At 43.0% G+C, this 22,102-nt stretch overlaps 1 protein-coding gene across 9 annotated transcripts in view; it reads right to left on the bottom strand.

Annotated features, from left to right (window-relative positions):
* CASK (calcium/calmodulin dependent serine protein kinase) overlaps positions 1–22,102 on the bottom strand; it is a 363,612-nt gene that overhangs the window by 310,028 nt on the left and 31,482 nt on the right. The window contains exon 1 of one of the 9 annotated variants that reach the window (XM_075912904.1): positions 4,852–4,871. The exons of the other annotated variants lie outside the window; for them this stretch is intronic. Coding sequence (XP_075769019.1) covers positions 4,852–4,856 — 5 coding nt within the window. The 5' untranslated portion in view covers positions 4,857–4,871. Of the gene's footprint in view, positions 1–4,851; positions 4,872–22,102 lie in introns of those variants that run through there. 9 annotated transcript variants of the gene reach the window in all.

Genomic DNA, 22,102 nt, shown 5'->3' with positions numbered 1-22,102 from the left:
ACTTTGATAATCCACAAACAGCACAAAGAGCAGAACCATCCTTCAACCTCATAAATTCTATAGTATTTTTAAAAATTATATGAATTATGGTCAAATATAAAAGGTTTAACTAAAACAAAAAAAGTGACTATATGGTACTTTTACAAGACAGAAAAAATTACAACACACAGTCAAAATATTTTGTTGGGCACACATACAAAAACAGGTCTGTGCAGTGCCCCAATAACGCTTCAAAGATATAAACACTAAAAGGAGATAGGTTAGAAGATTTGAGAATAAGTACTAGAATGTAGGCTTTCAAGTGCTTATCATTCATAAGGCATGTCACAAATACATTTTAATTTATAATTAACTTTATAAATTAAAGTATTAACTTAGTTTATAAACATGCCTATATAAGTTAGCCTATATATCTAAATACACAATGTTATTAAGCATTTTGACTCCACAGGAGACTACGGCCTAGCAAATTGCAATAGAGTAATTCTCTAATTTATACTACAGGGACTCTGCTAATAAACTTATTGAAATTGATACTATTTGACCCTAAATCTAAACTTATTAGATTTTCTTCTTTTACAGTGAAGTTGAAAGGTAATTGAATTGTTACATGAGCATCGTTTGTATTCAGCCTACTATTGGCATTAAAAAACTGACAAAATAAGGTCACTGCTATGCTCATACTCTCATTCTAGACTTAAAGTAGTAAATGCCTATGAAGCAGGTGGCTAGAACCTGACAAGCCATCTGTGGAGATCCCCTTGAGCAAACCTTAAGAGAACTGCATGTGACAACATTTAAAAACTTGGCAGCAACAGCTCTGCACTCAAAGTCAATAGTGATGCATTTTTGGTATGAAATACAGCAGTAGTGGAATGACATTTCTACAGTGAATTGTCAAGTCAATTGTTAGGGGACTTCACTTAAACAATGCAACATGGAAATTTAATTCCACAAATGAAATTTCACTTTAAGTGGAAGTTCCAGACATCACCATTCATTTTACAGAACTATCTGCCTTTTTTTTTCTAATCCTCAGCAGGCACTGCAAGAAGTTGTTTACAGTAAAACTCCAGTGGTCCGGCATCCAATGGTCCGGCACTACTGATGGTCCGGCACCATCTGGAACCTGGAAGTGCTCTGGGCAGCCGGACAATTGGAGCTGCTCTGTCCCCGGCTTCCACGAGTCAGCCGCTGGTCAGTTTCAGCAGTGGTTGACTTGGGGACGCCTGGGGCAGAGCAGCTGGGGTGCTGCTGGGTTGGTCCCGCAGTGCCAAGGGGCGCATCCCCCCTCACTCCACCCCAGACCCCTCATAGCCCCCCCTTCCGATAGTCGGGCATATCTGATAATCCGGCACTCCCTGGGTCCTAAAGGTGCAGGATTATCGGAAGTTTACTGTATTATGGTTCAGTGATTTAAATAGCTAAGAGATAAAGAAAAGAAGTTACAGAACTTTTAATGTTTTCAAATAGCAGTGCAACAAACTGGGAAAGAGAGCAAAGGCAGTGCACACTTTTCCCCAGTTTCAAACAATATCAGTGAAACCAAGTCAAATGCAGCAGTGTACTACTGCTTACAATTCCTAAAATAGGAGAGAACCAAGTCAATAAATCATCTGCATGAGCAACATTAAATTTTGTGCAACATTAACTGCAAAGCCAGCAGTTCTGAAACTGAACAAACCATGTACTGATCATGCAATTCTAGAGCAGTTTATGATATCTTAAGCAGCTTCTTCAGTTATTAATAGGGTAACTTTTAAGTATCGTTCATAAAACTAATGTGAATCACATTAAGAGAAATTTTCCACAGAAAACATCAATTATTAACTGGAGTAAGAAACATATTGTGTTTGAATTCTATTTTAAAGTATTTTAGTTAATGTGGTGAAATATGTTTTAAGTGAAAAAGAACAAAAACCACAAACTAAAGAGGTAAATCTCAATAAAATATTCATTTCCAGCATTAATCACTTCTCTAACACAGACATCTGTAATGCAAAATCAGAATTTAATGCAACTCCAAAACTCATAATATGAAAATTATCTTGATAAAAAGTTATGAACTGTAACTGACTCCATGGCCTAACTAAAACACTTTCAATACAGTTTGCACAAATTTGTAGTTCAGGAAGTACAAAGCACTATTTCAAGTATGTGTGTGGGCGGATGCCATAGATTTGTCCTCCTCCCACCTTCCCCTGATCCTTCTCTTTCCCTTTTTGGACCCAGAACCATAATCTCTGCTACCCAGACCTCCTGGTCCATGAGCCCCTATATGCCAGGCCCTTCAAATGTGAGTGACATTAAACTATGGCTCACAGGGACATTGTACCATTCATGCTTGGTCTGACTACAATTATGTCATAACAGGCCAAATCTGATTGGGTGGCACTGCAACTTTGCACCTATGAATCCCCAGTCTATGATACAGTTCATAACATGGTATCCACAGTGCCATTTAATATTTATGCAGATTTGTCCTTTGACTTTGGATTTTATGGTCTCCATAAGGATCACAAGACTGCCCAACCGATTTGTGCTCCATTTCAATTAAGTGAATACACATTAGATGTGATCACTAGTGTAGGACTAAATTATAGAGTATGGTGATCTCATCTGTCATTGTTAGATCTATACTTCAAAAACATCATATACACCACACAGATGTAAAGAACCTATCCTCACTGACACTGGCGTTGTGGTCCTGTTTAAACAGACCACTACCGGCTGCTAACAGTCTCTGAATTCTGGAACGTACACAGAAAATGCTGTCCATAGTCTGGCCCAGTGCCTTCAATGCTCATAGACCAGGGGTGAGCAAGATACCTCTCGCGGACAGGATCCAGCCCACAGACCACCCTGCCGGGTGGCATGCACCAACCACTGTTTTAAATGCACGATTGCTCCATGTGACTCTCTACTCTTCAGGGAAGGGGACTGCACTACCCTCCATCCTCAGCGCCTATTGGCCGGAATCAACCAGCCAACGGGAACGGATAGATTGGCCTGGGGAATAGGGGGGGCAGCAAAAGCCTCCCCCCTCCCCGGAGCTGAGCGCCACATGGAGGGTACAGCCTACAAATCTAAGTGATCTGGGGCTGCAGCAGGCAGGGATTAGGTAAGCGCCTCCCAGCCAAAGCCTACCTCTGGCACCCCTGCCCCTCCTACACCCTTCCCCTAGGCCAGAATCTTCTCCTAAACTTATAACCCCCCTCCCAGACCTTACACCCCAAACAACCCCCTCCTTCTCCCAAACTCCCTCTCAGACCCCACACCTGCACCGCAGTCCCTTACCCCATGCACACTTCTGAACCCAACCTCCATCCTAGACCCCATACCTCCTCCACAGAAAAGCATGGCCCCTGACCACTTTCCAAAATCTTGGAGTGCCCTCCCCTACCAAAAATTATTGCCCACCCCTGTTGTAGACTACTACTACCACCACCATTTTTTGTTGCTGTTTACCACCATCATACATCAGGGCCTACATGCCCCATCCCCATAATCCTTATAACTATCATATTAAAGAGCAGGGATGGGGAACTTTTTTTAAATCCAGGGTCACCAACTCTCAGAAAAATCACAAGTGAGAAGCAAAAAACCCCAAACCCTAACTGACGTGGGCCCCTAACTGAGAAGGAGAAAGACACTCTCCACATTCACCTCGCACACCAGAGCCTAAGGAGATCCTGGCTAATAGATTTTGTGCTCTTCACCCCGGGTATAGAGATAGCTTGAGACAATACAATATGGCAAGAGGCTGGAACTGATTGAAGACAGGCTGTAAACTGCGTAGGATTCAAATTTCTATGCTGTGACAGAAGTTATTTTTTCCCACTAGAACAGTATCTACAGATGAACAGAACTATTCCAAATAGTGAACAGAGTGGGAAATCCCAATAGTTGTGTCTTGGAAAACAGAATCAAGCATCTGCCTTCACAAAGATTTCTCACTACCAACAGACATTCCCAGGTACAACTGATCAGATCTGAGGTAGTCTACGTGATAACAGAGACAAAATAGCAAACAAACAGGGTAAACATATCCTTTCCTTGGGTTTACCAAGAACCTCTATGTCAGTGGCACTGATATGCTAGGAACACTTTGCTCAGTCCCAAGAGATGAATCAAACCAGAGATCAAATTTAGACCTTGGCTATTCAACACAGAAGAACAAAAGGTCCTTTACAGCCATGACAAAATAACACCTCAGATTTTGCGATTTAGTTAACTAGTTGATCTTTAGATGCCACTTAAACATCAATAAAAACACATACCAATCTTGTGGGCATGATGACCATAAGGAACATGTCCATCTATATTATCTAATCATCTAAAACTATTGCAGGACTAGATACAGTTTGGTCCATTCTTGGATTATAGACATTCAGAGCAATGTTTCAGCATAGTTTGCAGGTGAAAATCTGTTTAACAAATATTTAGCTCAAAGTAATGTTACAAGGAATCATGTACAATTCCATATGACAAGGATGCATGCCAATAAAAAGCATTTCAGTTTTATTTTGTGGTATGAGCATTTTAGATTAGTATTTGAATAATTACGAGTGGGATACTAAAAAGCATTTATAGTCTAAGATTACAACCACATCACAAAAATAAATACAGCATGTAAGAAGATTTATTTTGGTAGGTTTTCATAGTATGTGCACTATGATTATGAGATATTTGGCTTTGTAGTTGTATCCATTTTAGTTTAATAACTCAGATATTTACTTTTTTAAATTGGATTGGCAGAGCCATAAGGAATACAAAATTTTAATTTAAAATTACTGTTACAAAGATAAGAAAAAAGTGAGTATTAAAGTTGTCTCTGTGTCTTTAACTTACACCATTGTGCTTGTAATCAAACAGTAGTATAGTTGTTTTGTATTAAAGAATTACTGTTCACTGCAGACTGGATGGTAAAAGATTTCATTTCAGTTTCCACTTAAGTGAAAATGTTCTGGTCAACCATTAGGAGCATCTGTCCAGGCCACAACACTGCCTTTAGAGATCCTTAAAACAAAAGAAATGAAACTGCTAAAGTTACTGTAAACTCTATACTATAAAATGCTGATATTCATGATGAAGATAGCAAGCTACTGTCTGAAAAGCTAACAAAGCTACTGGTTTGGTTTTGATTACTATAATTTAAAAAAAGTAACTAAATAACTGTAATACCTCTTTACTTCTATTAGTATTGCTATCTGGCATTTTAACAACAATACGTGCTATCTTTCCCTCAAATTACTGTAATGAGGGGGAAAAAAATCAAGACCTCTTAAAACTGATCACCAGAAATCCTTAATAGATTTCTCCTACACTATTCTTGGGATAGGTCAGTAAAAACATATATTTTACTATATGATAAGTGACTTAATATGCATTCACCCCATTTAATAAGTAGTTAATCACATTGCAGTCTACTATATTTTAATATTCAATACAATAAGTGACAATGGCATATACTTGTATTATAAATGATGCTCAGATACTAAAGTGTACCCAACATGAGTCAAATACAAACGGTTGAACTTATGGCCAGCATAAGCAGGTGCAAGGCCACTGACAAAAAGACTGCACCCACTTATATCAACAGTGAATTTAATCTTCCGTAGTACTCTGGAGGTAAATTCAAAAAGGTATATTGAATGTACATGTAATTTCAACAGCATATTCTGCAAGGGACACAATGGTGCACTCTATAGGTGTGTCTAGACTACAGGGTTTTTTCGAAAAAAGTGGCCTTTTTTCGAAAAAACTTCCCCTGAATTGAGACTGCTGCTGCGTTCTTTCAAAATTAAATATTTTACGAGGAATAATGCCTTTTTTCGAAAGTCCTCTTTCGAAACAAGGTGTTCTTGAATGCAAACAGGGCTTTTTCGAAAGAGCATTCAGACTGCCTGGGTCCTCTCTTTCGAAAAAGTGGCTCATTTTTTCGAAAGAAGTGGCTGCAGTCTTGACGCTCTCTTTTGAAAAAGCCTCTTTCAAAAGAGGCTTGTAGTCTAGACGTAGCCTATGAATTACATTTGTACTTGTCAAGTATGTATTACAAAACTACAGATTCTGTTTACATTCACTCCAAATTAGGTATGAGCCTAAAGGACTTGCAACTCACAAGTCAGAATTTCAAATAAATTAAAATATATTAAATTAGTAAATGTCCCATTAACAAAATATGGTCTCAATTTGAAATAAAAATAAATTAAGAAAATATTGCATTTGCAAAATTATTAAATACATTGTAATGTCTATAAACCTATATTTTTTAAATTTAGAACTGATTGTACAGAAGATGCTTTGTTTCAAACTGTACAAATTGTATTGCCTGGGAGATGATTAACTTTTATAATAGCTTGTAGTGCAGGCTGAGAACTGGGAGCTGTAACCATCTGCATTCACATCTAACCAAAACAGGTTCAATACAGAGTCTCACACTTCCTATGCTCGCTACATATAGATAACAGGAATGAACAGACAGTCACTGGTACCATACAAACCATCAAACAGTAACATTGTTAAAAACTGACTGCTTCTCTTTTCCTACTGAAATCTAGTATTCTTTATTTTAAAAACAAGAACAAGTAATTTATGTGGAGTGATTTAAAGGTATTTAAAATACTGAAGTAGAAAAGTTGCTTTACCTGATGGAGTTTCTAAAATCCTAAGACAGTTGCTATGACTAAATTTCAGTGAAAACTATCAGGAACAACTACAGAAAAAACAACTTTTAGACAGTAGTATTGAAAACTAGTTTCACCTTCACAGATGTGACCTGGTAAGTTTTAGCATTTGTTAATTAAATCAACTTGAGCGATAAAAAGATCAATTTCCCCAAAAGTTACTTTGTCTTTATATAGCTCTTTCCATGGCATAGTGGATGAAGCAGGGAACAAACCACTTTGCTCTGTAAGACAGAGCACACAAAACAAATACATTACACAGCATAGCTGAGCCTAAATATACTGTATAAAAGATTGCCATTTAATATATACTGTGCCTTCTACGTTCAAAGCATAGCAGTAGAACAGTTCTGCTGGGATTCAACCTCTTTCCACACAAAGATTCCCTTAATTTAATATAGAATAAATCCATCTAAAGCTAAGAATTCCACTGGTCTTTTAAACAAAACCAGTCATTTATGAGATGTCTACAAGATCATTTAGAGATTCAAAAGGGACCACAATGTGCAGCACAGGTTCCTCTGAAATAGTAAGAATTTTAAATTCTGACTTTTTGGAAAATACATTCCATTCTTTAGTGAATATATTCATTTTCTCTGTTTAGATATTTAGAAGTTAATTTTCAGACAGGCTGATGCCTGGCTTCCTATTTTGCAACAATATGAGAACATGTACCTTTAACTACTTGATTTGTGACCTCAATAAGGCAACCTAGGGTCACAATTATTAAAATTTGCATCCACAAATCAATTATTTAATAATGCAGACTTGAAGAGGGTTAATGTTTATGTTGCTTTCCCCCCCTACTCCCTATATATTTGTGTTTTCAAGAAAATTACAATAAATTTTAATCATGCAGAAATGTGTTAATGTTGGTATACAAAACACACATCTTCTTGGGACAGTTGATGATTGATATACCTAGCTAAAACATCAGGAAGGAGAGTGAAGCAGCTTTAGTATGTATTTTTCTTTTGAAGAAATAGATCTAAAGCTTAGAATCATGTCCTAAGACTGATGTATCATCTCACCTCCTCCCTCCAACATGATTTTATTTTTATTCACTATTTAAAATCTCAATTTATAAAAAGCGTGTTTACTCACCAACTGCTGTTCTCCCAGCCACTCTCAGCTCTAGTTATAAAACCATTCAAAAGCCTTTTAAAGCATCCTGTGCCAAGGACTAGCTTTAGATATATTTATAGCAGAAAACGTGGCAAGGTCTAGATAAGTCGTATTAGCCTATTTAATGGTTATTTGGGGATTTGTTTAATAACTTAAAAATAACTTATCTTCAGATCATCATTAGAACTTTTTGAAATGCCTCTAACATACTATTAGTTTGTTGGCAATCCAGCTGTTAAAGGCCTCAGGTTACTTTAAAAGAAAATAACTAAGTAGTATTAATTGAAAACATTAACGTGCCTTAAACATAAACCACTCAATCACAACAAACCATAATGATCTTAAAATAAAAGCCATTACATACATACACACTATTACAAATTCAAGAGTTAAAAGCTTCTGAAATTAAGACTTTAATAAACTAAATTTTGGTCCAAAGGATGATCAAAAGAAGCAAGTTCACATATAGGTTGTGGAAAAAGATAGGGAATATTCTTGGTGCACAGAAGTGAAGTGCCATTCTAAACAAAGGAAGCAACAGGAAAATAAGCATGAAAGCAAGAGTGGAAAAAGGAGATGGCAAAGGAGCAATAGGAAGAATAGGCTTAGCTCAGGGGGCAAGGAGGGAAACAATGGGAGATAAACAATTCTGCAGAATGCCGGCAAGCTAGGGAAGAGAGCTGTCTCAGTTTAAAGGACAGTCTTAATAATGTTCTCAGGCAGAAAAAAGTATAGACTCACTTATTTTTAAAATGTATGCACAAACTTGCAACTATTTGAGTCCTAGAAGCCCACAGAAACTTCAGAGAGATTAAAAAAGTTAAATACAGGCAGTCCCCGGGTTACGTACAAGTTAGGGACTGTAGGTTTGTTCTTAAATTGAATTTGTATGTAAGTCGGAACTGGTACATATTGTAGGGGAAACTCTAGCCAAACATTTCTCCAGAGCTCAGTCTTATTCTCCCACACCTCACTTCCCTCAGTCCTTTATTCTCAATCTGAGGTGTCTGCTGAGAAAAGCCGCTCCGCATCTCCCTGGTCTGCTGTGGGGGGCGCTAGCTTTGCGTCTCCCTGGTCTGCTGGGGGAAAGCAGCTAGTGCAGGGTTGCCTCACCCCGTTTGTAAGTAGGGATCCGATGTAAGTCGGATCCATGTAACCCGGGGACTGCCTGTAATTTACAAGAAAAGCTTGCATTCAGAAAAGAAGTGGACTTTAAGTGTCCCAGGGGCTTATGGAATTAGACAGGAATTTCAATCATATGATTGTTTTTTTCATCTAAAGTTACCCAGCAAATGAAGTTTCCCAGAAGCAACTTGTAGGCGAAATCGAGAAGTGAACAGCCCAAGAATGCTCACCTTTGCCAACACAAAATAATACCTGAAATTACATTCATTTTCACATCCATTTTCAAGACAGAGGGGGAAAAGTGGCATGTACAACCACTAGATAGGTCTATACTTACATATAACTGCTAGGTGTTTAAATGTGCCACAATTCCAAGAAAAGATGGTAAACTTTACCACTGAGGAAAATTCTGCACACAATATTTTAACATTCTGTATATTTTGTATGTCAAAATTACATGATATAATGACACCAGTGTCACCTATTTTGGTAATTTATTTCAAAATACCTGTAAGCAAGTACAGTAAAACTCCGATGGTCCATCATCTAACAGTCCGGCACTCCTGATGGTCCGGCACCATCAGGAACCCGGAAGTGCTCCGGGCAGCCGGACCATTGGAGCAGCTCTGCCCCCAGCTTTCCCTATTCAGCCGCTGCTAAAACTGACCAGTGGCTGAATCGGGGAAGCCGGAGGCAGAGCAGCTGGGGCGCTGCCAGGTAGGTCCCCTAGCGCTGTCCCTTGGGGATGCAGGACCAACCGGGCAGCACCCCAGGTGTCCCTGATTCAGCCACTGCTGAAACTGACCAGCGGCTGACTCCAGGAAGCCCGAGGCAGAGCTGCTCTGCCCCAGGCTTCCCGGAATCAGCCCCTGATCAGTTTCAGCAGCAGCTGACTTGGGGACACCTGGGGTAGAGCAGGCAGGGTGCTGCCAGGTTGGTCCCCACAGCACCGAGGTGCGGCGCTGCGGGGACCAACCCGGCAGCACCCCAGCTGCTCTGTCCCAGGCGTCCAGATTCAGCCGCTGTTGAAACTGACCAGCAGCGGCTGAATCAGAGACGACTGGGCAGAGCAGCTGGAGTGCTGCCGGGTTGGTCCAGCAGCGCCAACCCTTGGCGCGGCTGGACCAACCCGGCAGCACCCCAGCTGCTCTTGGAGACTCCTGGGGCAGAGCAGCTGGGGTGCTGCTGGGTTGGTCCCGCAGCGCCTCTCCTCGGCACTACTGGACCAACCCGGCAGCTTCCCAGCTGCTCTGCCCCAGGCGTCCCCAAGTCAGCCGCTGCTGAAACTGACCAGCGGCTGATTCCAGGAAGCCTGGACTCCTGGGGCAGAGCATCTGGGGGGCTGCTGGGTTGGTTCAGAAGCGCCAAGGAGCGGCGCTGCGGTACCAATCCAGCAGCACCCCAGCTGCTCTGCCCCAGGAGTCCCCAAGAGCAGCTGGGGTGCTGCTGGGTTGGTCCAGCCACGCCAAGGGTCGGCGCTACCGGACCAACCCGGCAGAACTCCAGCTGCTCTGCCCCAGGCGTCTCCGATTCAGCCGCTGCTGGTCAGTTTCAGCAGCAGCTGAATCAGGGACGCCTGGGACAGAGCCGGACTATAGGAAGGGGGGGGGGGGGCTATGAGGGTGGCACCCCCCCTCCACCCCAGACACATCATAGCCTCCCCTTCCGATAATCCGGCATATCTGATAATCTGGCACCCCCTGGGTCCCAAAGATGCCGGATTATCGGAAGTTTACTGTATGTCTGTAATAATACATATAACAATATATTCAAGAATGTTTTTTACAGATAGATTCCTTTTTAGTCATATTAATACAGAACTTTGGGTAATAATTTAAACTTCAATGCAGAACTTTTCTTCTGAAAGTTTCAGGAAATAATGTGCAGGCTTGGGGGAGTAGGAGTTACAGAGGAGCACAGTGAGACTGAAGTAACTGCTGAGAAAGTCTGGGTGTGAACTTGGAAGGTTGTTGGGTACAGGTGGGAAAAGTACAGAACAAGATTTTTTGGGGTGTGTAGAAAAGGACTCTCAGAGAAGTCCCCCCCAGCTTATCCATAGCCTCTCCTATTCCACAGACATGTGCCCCATTCCCATGAGTCACTCCAATCCCATTATGTCCTTGCATCCCCATCCCATGTCCATCCACCCGACTCAAACACACCTCCCCCATTCTCATGTGTCCCTTGCAATCCTCTCAGCTAGCTCCATCTCCCATCTTCATGTAACCCTGCACTCCCAGTCCATATTTCTCTGTGCCCCCACCCACCCATCCCTCACCGCATGCAGCCCCACACGAGGGATGTAAAATCCTGTTTAGTTACTTAGCCGGTGGCGGAGTGGGACTTAATGTGGGGTGAGAGGTTTCTGTGTGGAGAAATCTGGAGGTTTCCACACAGAAACCTCTCACCCCACATTAAGCCCCACTCCGCCACCGGCTAAGTGACTCAGTGGGAGATCTGGACGAACAGGGGCTCATTGGGAGGACCCTGATGCAAGGGCAATGGGATTCTGAAAGGGATCTAGTTGAAGACGGGGTTCAGTGCAGGGGATCTGAGTGAGGGGATCTGGGTGCTTGATTGAAAGAGGGTCCAGCTACAGCTGGTTAGGCATCAGTGGGATCTGGCTGGCTCAGAGTAATCCAGGTAAAGGATGGTAGGGCTTCTCAGGATAAATGTTCAATAGGCCTGCTTAATGGGGGAGACCCAGCTGCTGCTGAAGGGACACTATATGGTAAGTATCTGACTCTCAGTCTTCCCTTTCTTTTTCCATCTCTCCCCCCCCCAAATTCCCAGAGTCCACTCCCAATGCCCTATTCCACCCCCATTGCTTCCCAAGGCCTCTTTCCTCCACCTTCTAGCCTCCGTTTCCCTTATTTTCTCTGTCCCGTCCCCCTCCCCCCATTCAGCCTCTCCACAAATACTCCCTATTGCACAGAAGCAGAGCACAACTGGCACTAGGACCCTGGAGATTGTGTTCAACTACAGACACATAACAGTGCTGAGAAGCCTCTTCCTTCACCTGGGAAACTCTGCACTTGCAGAAATGGGGGGGGGGGAGGGAAAGGGGAAGTGGCAAGTAACCATATGTGCCACCCCATGCCTCACCTCTGTTTGAGCAATCGCCTCAAAAAACTGCACCCTTGGTTTGCCCCAAACCCTATCCCCCACCCTCCGTCTTCCTTGCCACTTTTTGCAGGAAAACACAGGAAGTCAGTCAGCAGGGAGGGGTGAATTTTCTGCAAGCACACAGAATTCCCCCCAGGAGTAAATCTATATCTACTGAGCACACAAGCCTATAAGTCTGGTTGGACCTCTTGTTTAGTGTGGAAATAGACTAAAAACAGATTTTTACCCTTCAGAAAAATTCTATATGGGTCAGACCTCCCTGGTCTGGCACCCTGAGGATCTAAGCTGTCCTGGACCAGGGAGTTTGCCTAACCAGAGGAAGTTAATGCTCCGCTGCTGGTTGCTCCGCTGCCAGCTCCAGTACCTGGGGCTCTCAAGGTTAAGATTGCCCACCCTGCCACCTGGCCCCACAGCCAGATTTTCCTAGCTGGGGCTCCCAGACCACTGTGTGGCCCCGCTGCCACTGTGGAGTTCTCAGGGTTCCTCAGCCGGGGCCACTCCAGCCACATGACCCCACTGATGCATGGGTTTCCCCAGCCAGAGCATCTGGAAGCCTCTACTATCTGGCTGACTGACACTAGGGTTCCCGTGCCTAGCTGCTGCTGGTCCAGCTAGGACTCCGCACACCCTGCTCTCCTGGAGCTTTTTAGTCCAGCAACATCCATGGCCTTGCCGGACCATGGAAGTTGCCAGACCAGAGTCCCGGATTTGGGAGATTCAACCTGTAGTGTGCGTCACCAGTTTCCTTTTAAACTGGATTGTGGTCAGCAGAACATTCTTTTGCAAACATTCACTGAACTTCACACACACATACATTCTCTCTCTCTTTCCTAGATAGTCATGACAAGTGCAACTCTGACATCTCTATCAATTTGACGCTCCTAACTTCCTTTTCCCCAAATCACATACAGCAGTTTATGGTTCAGAGGCTGGTCGATATTAAAAGTAACAGTAGTAATAATAATAAATAATAATAATAAATGTTTCTTTCCTCTGTCTTTTTCTGAGACAGACACTGGCTTTGCTAACCTCATCTTTTCTATTTGCAGTGTGCAACCCAGACTAATAAATAAAAATGTCAAGTCATTTAAACAGTCCAGATAATACAAAATAAAAATACAATAGCATGCATATTTACAGAAACCCTATTGTAGCTGACAGTAGGGATTTTAAAAAGCAGGTAATTGGGTAAATGTGTAATCCAAGGTCAGAGTTTTGAGAGAGCTGGGGAGAAGAGGAGGGGGAGCAGAAAGCAGCTGTGTGCACTAGGACGCAGCTTGCTTTTCTTCCCGTACCCCTGATAAGGGAGCGAGGGGAAAGTACTTGGATTCTGTGCATCTGTCTCACTTCTTGCTGGTGAAGGCAGGAAGTGAAAGTGTTAATCACAGAATCAAAGTACTTCCCCTGATAAGGAAGCAATGGGAAACACAAAGAAAAGCAGCACACAGCTGCTCCCCCCTCCTCCTTGCTCTCGCAAAACTCCATCCTTGGTGTAACCACTGAAAAAAAAAAAACCCAGCAGTTACACAGTTACCTGCAGCGCAGACTCTCAGTGCAACCAGCTCCCACCTGTAAATCCAATCTGAGGAACCAGCTGCTGTCACTGCACTGCTGCTTCTGATACAGTACCAGCAGTGCAGGGTGGCAGCTGGCTCCCCAGGAGGACAGCAGGAGCCTGCGTGTAACCGCGAACGTTAACCAATAAGCCCAGGCTTAAAGTTTAACCGTGTGAACAGTTAAGCAATCACATCCCTAGTTGACAGCAGTCCATCTAGATGAGTCCAATAATGTTACAAGTGTAGCATAGTTACTTTTCCACAACCTATTCTATTACTACTTTCTACTCTCAAGCTACAGTACTACTAGCTACAGCTAGGGTCTTCTGATCCTGTAGCACGCACACTACATATGGAACTTCAAAGGCACAGCGCAGGGACCATGAGCTTTGTGAGGCCATTTCCAATTATCTGGGCTTTCTGGTGCTTCACCTCCTGGATTTCCATACTCAGGAACAAGCAAGCAAGACACTGACGTAGGGATGTAAAGGTATAACCATTTAAACAATTAACACCAGTTTTCAGTGTACACTGACTCCCAAGAAGCTGGCTGACACCCTGCACTGAGGGCTCTCCAGTATAAAGCTTTCAATTTCAGTAATTACAAGGTTACCCATTTTTTAACATCCCTACTCTGAATTGAGTCTTCTGAGCCTATGGGTGGGTTTCCTAAGCTTGGATGCATACGTGAGACTGGGAACAACAAACAAGTAAGAGGTCTTTGCTGTTGGTATATGAAGTGCAGCAATGAAGGGCTCTGAGCTGGTGAGACCGTAGTTGGAAGGAACGTATGGGTTTTTTTAGGAAAGGGTTCTGATCTGGAATGGGGTCAATGGGTAAAACAAGTCATAGAGTAATTGGTAGGGTTAAGGGCAAGGCAGGGGAAATAATACGACAACAGCTAAATAGAGGTATGAGCTAGATTGAGAGCAGGAGAGAATGAAGGAGACAGGAGGGGTAAAGCCTCACCTCCACCTACAATGTAAATTGTAGTTGTTCACTTTCATTCAAAAAGCAGGGTATGGGGCAACCAAGGAGCACGTGACAGGCCACTGAGTTATCTGACTACTATAGTCTCCATGGGATTGTTCTGCACACAAGGGTAAGTAAAGGAGAACACTGCTGTCCCTACTCACAAATTTACACACTGCCCAGTTTTGCTAGTTAATCAATGAATAATTTTTTCATGTAGTAAGAGCTGTTTGTTTCCACATTTTAACTAAATACATTAAGTCAGGGTATGAAACAAAAGTTTACCAGTTGCACCGGCATGCAATATATTTTTTAAAAAAGTTAAATGATCAAACTATGCAGCAAAAGGACTGCACCACATCTGTGTGTATGCAGACAGCACCATGCCCACTGCATGTGCTGCCATAAACACAGTAAGTTAGCTTCAATGACCATCTCATTACAAATTTGATACGCCCGGAAAAAAAAATCCTTTTGAAAAAAAAAAAATCACAATGGAAAATGAGACCAGTGTTGGGAGACTGGTAATTTTACTAGCATTCTTCCTTTTAGACCCTAACCAACAGTCTGTCAAATATATCTTTATTTGCTTGTATTATTTCTATAAATAGTAGTATCTTAAGAACTCCACAATCTTCAATGGAATTAGCTTCACAACACCTGTGAGATGTGGAAGTACTACTATTCCAATTTTACTGATGGGAACTGAGGCAGAGATACTAGAAACAAAACCCTCAAAGGTATATAGGCACCTAATTATCTAAGAGGATCTGGGTCAAAGTGACTTATTTAAGATCACACAGGAATTCAGCAGCAGGCCATGGAACTGAATCCAGGTCTCCCAATTCCACGGATAGCACCTCAACTAATGGACCATCTTTCCTCTCTAGCTGCCTCTGTGACTGCATGTGCAACATTAATTTGGACCCCTTTTGCATATGCATTACAATACAATTATATTACCACATACCATTTTTACCATGAAAACCCTACATCATTCAGTGGTCTGGGAGTCATTCAGCATCATGTGAACAAGAAAGGTGTTTGTAAAATTGTTGCTTCATTACTTGCCAAAGTTGAAAGGGGTCGCGCGAATGAGAGAAGGGGCAGCAGGAACAGAATGAAGATCTCCCTATTAAAGCAGCAGAACACCACCCTCGAGAACTGGATTCTATCCTGGACTTAAAACTGAGCTTTTTACAGATGGTCACAAATTGTGTGTTCATTTTCTGGATACTGGACTTGAGCTACAAAACCAAAGACAATGGTAGGTATGTTTGACTATATTTTAAGTGCTGCTTGATGCTGAAAAAATCAAGTCCTAGGCATCTCAAATTGAAGGAGCCAAAAATTAATAGATACTTCTGACTTTAGTGCCTCTGTCCCTCAGTTCCCAAGTTATAAAATGGAAATACCCACTCCTTTCACAGAGATAGTGAAAATTAATGTTTGTGAAGCTCTCCACTGATGAGCAGAGACACACCACCACCAGGAAATTAATAATTCTGTTTTGAGAACAGGTTTTAAATAGTGTGCAATAAATAAAGAATGGGGACACACACAGAGCAACAAAGAGCACCACCCCTTCTGTGCACTGAATGAATTAGTGTTCCTGTGAAGAAAACACAGTATATAATCATGAACATAAAAACTATCATAATGTATACACAAATAGATGATTAGTTGACCAGCTTGCCAGTACTATTATTTGACCACAGTCAAATACTCCAGCAGGAATCTTCTGATATAAGCAGCAGTCTATGCTTTTGACTGCGTCATGGTGCCATCTGTTTGGAAGCCTACATAAATGTCTTGATGACACAGCTTAGCTACATGCCAATGCCACCTGTTGGCATTCAGGTAAAAGGTGAACTAACTGAACACTGTGCTTATTGTCTGGGTGGAATCTTCTGGGACAAACACTGCATATTAAATATACCAAGCCATCAATATACATGGCAGTTTACATATCAAATTAAAAACCTCTGCCCAAAATGTTTATACTCAGAACTAAAACTACATATTAGCTCAGAACACAGTGGAAGACGGAAAAGAAGGTTCGCAGTCATTCAACCTCCTCTCCAACACAGACAAAAGATGCAAGGTCATAAAGCTTGTCCCTTAAACAGAAATCTCACAACCTGAATGTGTTAAAAGTTTAAAATATTTAAGTTAAACTAACATTTAAAAATTAAGCTAACATTGCTTAAAGTGGATAATAATTTCATTTTGGATAACTTCATTTTGTTGTGTTTTGCTGAGTTAGAGTAACTTTTACGTAATTTGGGTTTTTTAAGTCAGACATGTATCCAAGGCGAAGCTGACTCCCTATGCTGCCAGGCTGGTAGCATTCCTCCCAGTCTGGATAAAGAGACCTGTGCTAGCTCTCCTTGAGAGCAACCACACCCAGAATAACTAACTGTGTGACTGCAGCAGAACAGGTAGCGACTCAGGATAGCCACGAGTTCAGGCCCATTGGCCATTCAGACTTGTACTCAGACCTTACTGACAACTATGCCACGTCTGCACTACTATTTTTAGTACACTAGCACAAGCAGAGCTAGCATAAGTCTTCATACCTGGGTTGAGAGGCACACTGGCAGTTGTAGGGTAGATAAACCTTAGTATGGTACAAGGGGCCCAAACTTAAGATTGCCTGTGCAACCTTATTCTAGCATTTCCTAATTTAGGAGCAATTGCTTGACTTTGCTACCTTAGTTTTGTAGTCTCGGAGTAGCAGCCATGTTAGTCTGTAACTTTAAAAACAAGTAGTCCTATTGCACCTTAGAGACTAACAACAATATACAGTGAAACCTTTGTTATCCGGCACTCTCTTAACCAGAAACTTTGTTAACTGGCATTGCCCCCAGCCACAATACTGTCAGATCTTCAGGTGCAAAGGCCTGGCTTAGTTTACCATGATTGGCTAAACACTTTTTTATTGAAGAAGTACTAATCATCTTTAACTCAAAACAGAAATGAGAGACCAACTGCCTCACACTACAAAACTACCAATATTAAAAACTTGAGTTTTACTATTATTGTCCATTGGTTTTTCCTAGGTTAATGGGATTCTCCATTACCCAGAATTTTTAGATAACTGGACCGCCCTAATTCTTGAGCATGCTGGATAACACAGGTTTTACTGTATAGAGAGTATTATACGCTTACATGGGCAAAACCCACTTCCTTCTTTTTCTATTATAAATTGTGACAGTCCCTCCTTTTCTCTCCACTCTGCTTATCTAGTGAGGGAGGGCAGTACCTGTCAAAGGTAGTGCCTGTGCTAATGTGAGTGGACTGGAATTGTCCCATATTTAGTTTTTTATGTCAGTTAGGTGTTAAATGTACGGAAAGCAGATTTTATAAAGTTCAGGTTTTTGTTAAAGCTGGGAGAGAGAGTGTCAAATTTGCATATGAAGGCCAATTCCACACACACTTTCTGTAGTTGGTTTTTTAAATTCCTTTGTACAAGAATGACTACTTTAAATCCATTAACAAGTGCTCAGGTAGGTTAAAATGTTCCCCTACAGGTTTCTGAGTACTACCATTTCTGAAATTTCATTTGTGTCCATTTATCCTTTGTCGTACAGACTGTCCAGTTGGGCCAATATACTTGACAGAGGGGCATTGCTGGCACATAATGGTATATATTACATATACAGCAGTGGTCTCCAACCTTTTACACCCAAGATCACTTTTTAAATGACAGAACAAGCCAAGATCTACCGCCCCATCCTTACCCCAAGACCCCACCCCTTCTTTGAAGCCCCATCCCACCCTCACTATTCTCCTCCTCTCCATCACTTGCTATCCCCAACCCTTATACTGCTGGGGAGGTTTTCCCAATTCTTCTGTAGGAAAAGGTTTTTCCAACATTTGGCCTTCTAGACTAGACCAAATGTCAGAAAAACCCCTTCTTTTGGAAGCCCCCTTATTCCTCATGGAAAGAGGAATACAGGCAGTCCCCGGGTTAAGTACAAGATAGGAACTGTAGGTTTGTTCATAAGTTGAATCTGTATGTAAGTCGGAACTGGCGTCCAGATTCAGCCGCTGCTGAAACTGATCAGTTTCAACAGCGACTGAATCTGGACGCCAGTTCTGACTTACATACAGATTCAACTTAAGAACCCCAGGCATCCCCAAGTCAGCTGCTGCTGAAACTGATCAGCGGCTGATTCCAGGAAGCCCGGGGCAGGGGCTTCCTGTAGTCAGCCACTGGTCAGTTTCAGCAGCGGCTGACTTGGACGCCTGGGGCAGAGCAGCTGGGGTACTGCTGGGTTGGTCCAGTAGCGCCGCCGCTCCTCGGCGCTACTGGACCAACCCAGCAGCACCCAAGCTGCTCTGCCCCAGGCGTCCTGATTCAGCCGCTGCTGAAACTGACCAGCAGCGGCTGAATCAGGACGCCTGGGGCAGAGCAGCTGGAGTGCTGCCGGGTTGGTCCAGTAGCGCCCAGAGCGCTAGAAGAGTATTGAGGATAATTATGTATGGACATATTTTGATAAATACAATACACATCCAGACCCTGTAACATGCCTACTATAATATGCCCACCATCCAGGGTCCCTTCCCCCACTCCTAGCCCCCTTCTCCCTCCTCCCCTTCCCCAGCCCAGGCCCCCATCTGCCTTTTCCATCTTTCTTCCCCCCGCCCCCCACCCCGCCAGCCCTGTACTTTCCCTCCCTCCCCACCCCTCACAACGCAGGTTGTGCCACCGGCACAACAGAGCAGCTGTTTTTAAAACAGCAGCAATCTCCTGCCACATGGTAGCTGCTGGAGCTTCAGCCAGCCACTGTGTGGCAACTCAGGGGTCCAAGTTGTACCACAGTTCCGATGCCCCCCCCAACCCCACACATGGATTCTGCCCACGCCACCTCGATTAGCTGTTTTTAAAACGGCAACTGCTCTCCATGTGATGGCTGCCAGAGCTTCATCCAGCTGCTGTGCGGCAGATCATGGGACCAGGGTGTGTCCCAGTCTCAGTCCCTCCCCACGGATCCCACTGCCACCCGCCACGAGGTCCTACCCCACCCCTCCTTCTCTCAAGCCCAGCAGCAGCTTGTCTTCAAGGTGCAAAGAAGGTGAGTGCTATTATTGAGGATTTCAAAAGCCATATTTAGATCTCTCACGAGCCACAGGTTGCCAACCTTATTATGGGGTTAGCAGCAGGGAGGAGGCCAGGTGACTGAGGGGGGAGAGGCTGCAGGATGAAGAGTGATGTGATATGTCACTCTGGGAAAGTCGGACCTGAAAATTTCCCCACCTAAAAGTAACAAGGTCCACAAATCTGTTTCAACAGAATTTTCATGGTGGCATGCCTCCAGTGTGGGAAGCTGGATCATCCTCTAAATATGAACTTCCAACATAACGTAAATAATCTCTTCCATCATTCCCTGGGCACTAAGGCATAGAGAAAACTTCTGCCAAAAAAAGGAAATGGACTTGACTAAGACTGGATGACCAACACAGAGAATTTGGTGCACTAATTAATATCCACTTAGCAGATCTCAATATAGAAGTATGATTATTCTGTCCTGATACTGTCAGGGATTCTAAAAAACTGGATTTTGATAACTTAACTGAAGGCATATCTATAGAATTTACTTATGGAATGAATATTATGACAGTTGTGAAAATTATTTGTCTGAAATACAATCCTGGGACTCACTAGAGAAACGTCCAACTTCAAATAAGACACTCCTCTGATTGGAGACAACAGACATTGGGGAAGCCCACTCAAATGAATATGTAGAGCCCTGCCTTGATACCGAATTTATATCTGCAGTAAAATCTCCCCTATTTAGAAAAACAGAATTCCTAACTACCAGGGAAAACTAGAAGTACAAAGATAGCCACATTTATCAGGTAAAATTCTGACTGGAGCGCACACAAAAAATCTTTTTTTTTTTTTTAAATAAGACCAAGAGAGGCCATAAAAAATTATGCGCACGCCATCAGGCACCATCTTGCCATTTTACTTCACCGCACCAGATGGCTCCCCTGCGCCCAGTGAGCACAGGGAACTGGTGGACGTGGGCTGTTTCTAGGAGTGCAAGAGTGGCTTCACGAGCCTCACTTTGGGGGGGGGGGGGAGAGCTGCATGCGGCTCGTGAATCACAGGTTGGCCACCCTTGCTCTACTACTCTTCTCTGTGGAACTCATTGCCTGAGGAGGTTGCTAAGGCTAGGACTATAACAGGGTTTAAAAGAAAACTAGATAAATTCATGGAGGTTCAGTCCATAAATGGCTATTAGTCAGTATGAGTAAGGAATGGTGTCCCCAGCCTCTGTTTGTCAGAGGGTGGAGATGGATGGCAGGAGAGAGATGGCTTGATCATTACCTGTTCTGTTCATTCCCTCTGGGGCACCTGGCATTGGCCACTGTCGGCAGACAGGATACTGGGCTGGATGGACCTTTGGTCTGACCGAGTATGGCCGTTCTTGTGTTCTTTATCGGTAGAACTCTTTGCCAAAAGTGGCGGTTAAGATCAGGACTTTAACTGGTTCCAAAAAAGCACCCTTAATGGCTATTAGTCAGGATGGGCAGAGATGGTGTCCCTAGCCTTTGTTTGTCAGAAGCTGGGAATGAGTAACAGAGGATAGATCACTTGATTCCCTGTTCTGTTCATTCCCTCTGAAGCACCTGGCATTGGCCACTGTCAGAAGACAGAATATTGGGCTAGATGGACCTTGGGTCTGGCCTGTATGGTCACTCTTATACAATACACAATACTGTAAAATTAACCTAGAAGAGCAAAAATTTTTAAAATAGTAAAATTCTGTTGTTGAAACCCACACACCTCAATTACCCTTTTTGGAGAAAAGCTGCAACTTGTGGCCTATTCCTTGGTACGAAGCAGTCTGGATCTCAAAGCTATTTCAGGCTGGCCTCAGACTGGCAACACTGTCTAGATTGTTCACATTTTCAAACAGCTTGTTTCCTGCAACCACGAGGACTAGATTTTTAAAAAAAAAATGTATTACTTTTTTTTTAATATTCAAGCAAAATTCTGCCACAAACCATAGATTGCAAAAGAGAAGAATTCCTGCTGCAAGACAAAAAGAAGAAATATGCTGAATCTGAATGTACAGGCAGTCCCCGGGTTACGTACAAGATAGGGACTTGGGGTATGTCTACACTACAAAGTTAGTTCGAACTAACGGACGTTAGTTCGAACAAACTTTCATAGGCGCTACACTAGCGCTCCATTAGCTCGAATTTAATTCGAACTAACGGAGCACTTAGTTCGAACTAGGTAAACCTCATTCCACGAGGATTAAGCCTAGTTCGAACTAGCTAGTTCGAATTAAGGGGTGTGTAGACCCTTAATTCGAACTAGTGGGAGGCTAGCCCTCCCCAGCTTTTCCTGGTGGCCACTCTGGCCAACACCAGGGAAACTCTACTGCCCCCCTCCCGACCCCGGACCCCTTAAAGGGGCACAGGCTGGCTACGGTGCCCGTGCCAGGTGCAAGCCTGCCAGCACCCAGCCAGCAGACCCTGTATCTGGCACGG

The sequence above is a fragment of the Pelodiscus sinensis genome, chromosome 1, assembly GCF_049634645.1.
Source record: "Pelodiscus sinensis isolate JC-2024 chromosome 1, ASM4963464v1, whole genome shotgun sequence".
NCBI classification, from domain to species: domain Eukaryota; kingdom Metazoa; phylum Chordata; order Testudines; family Trionychidae; genus Pelodiscus; species Pelodiscus sinensis.
Note: the sequence above shows the minus strand (reverse complement) of the source record. Positions and strands in the feature narration are given on the sequence as shown.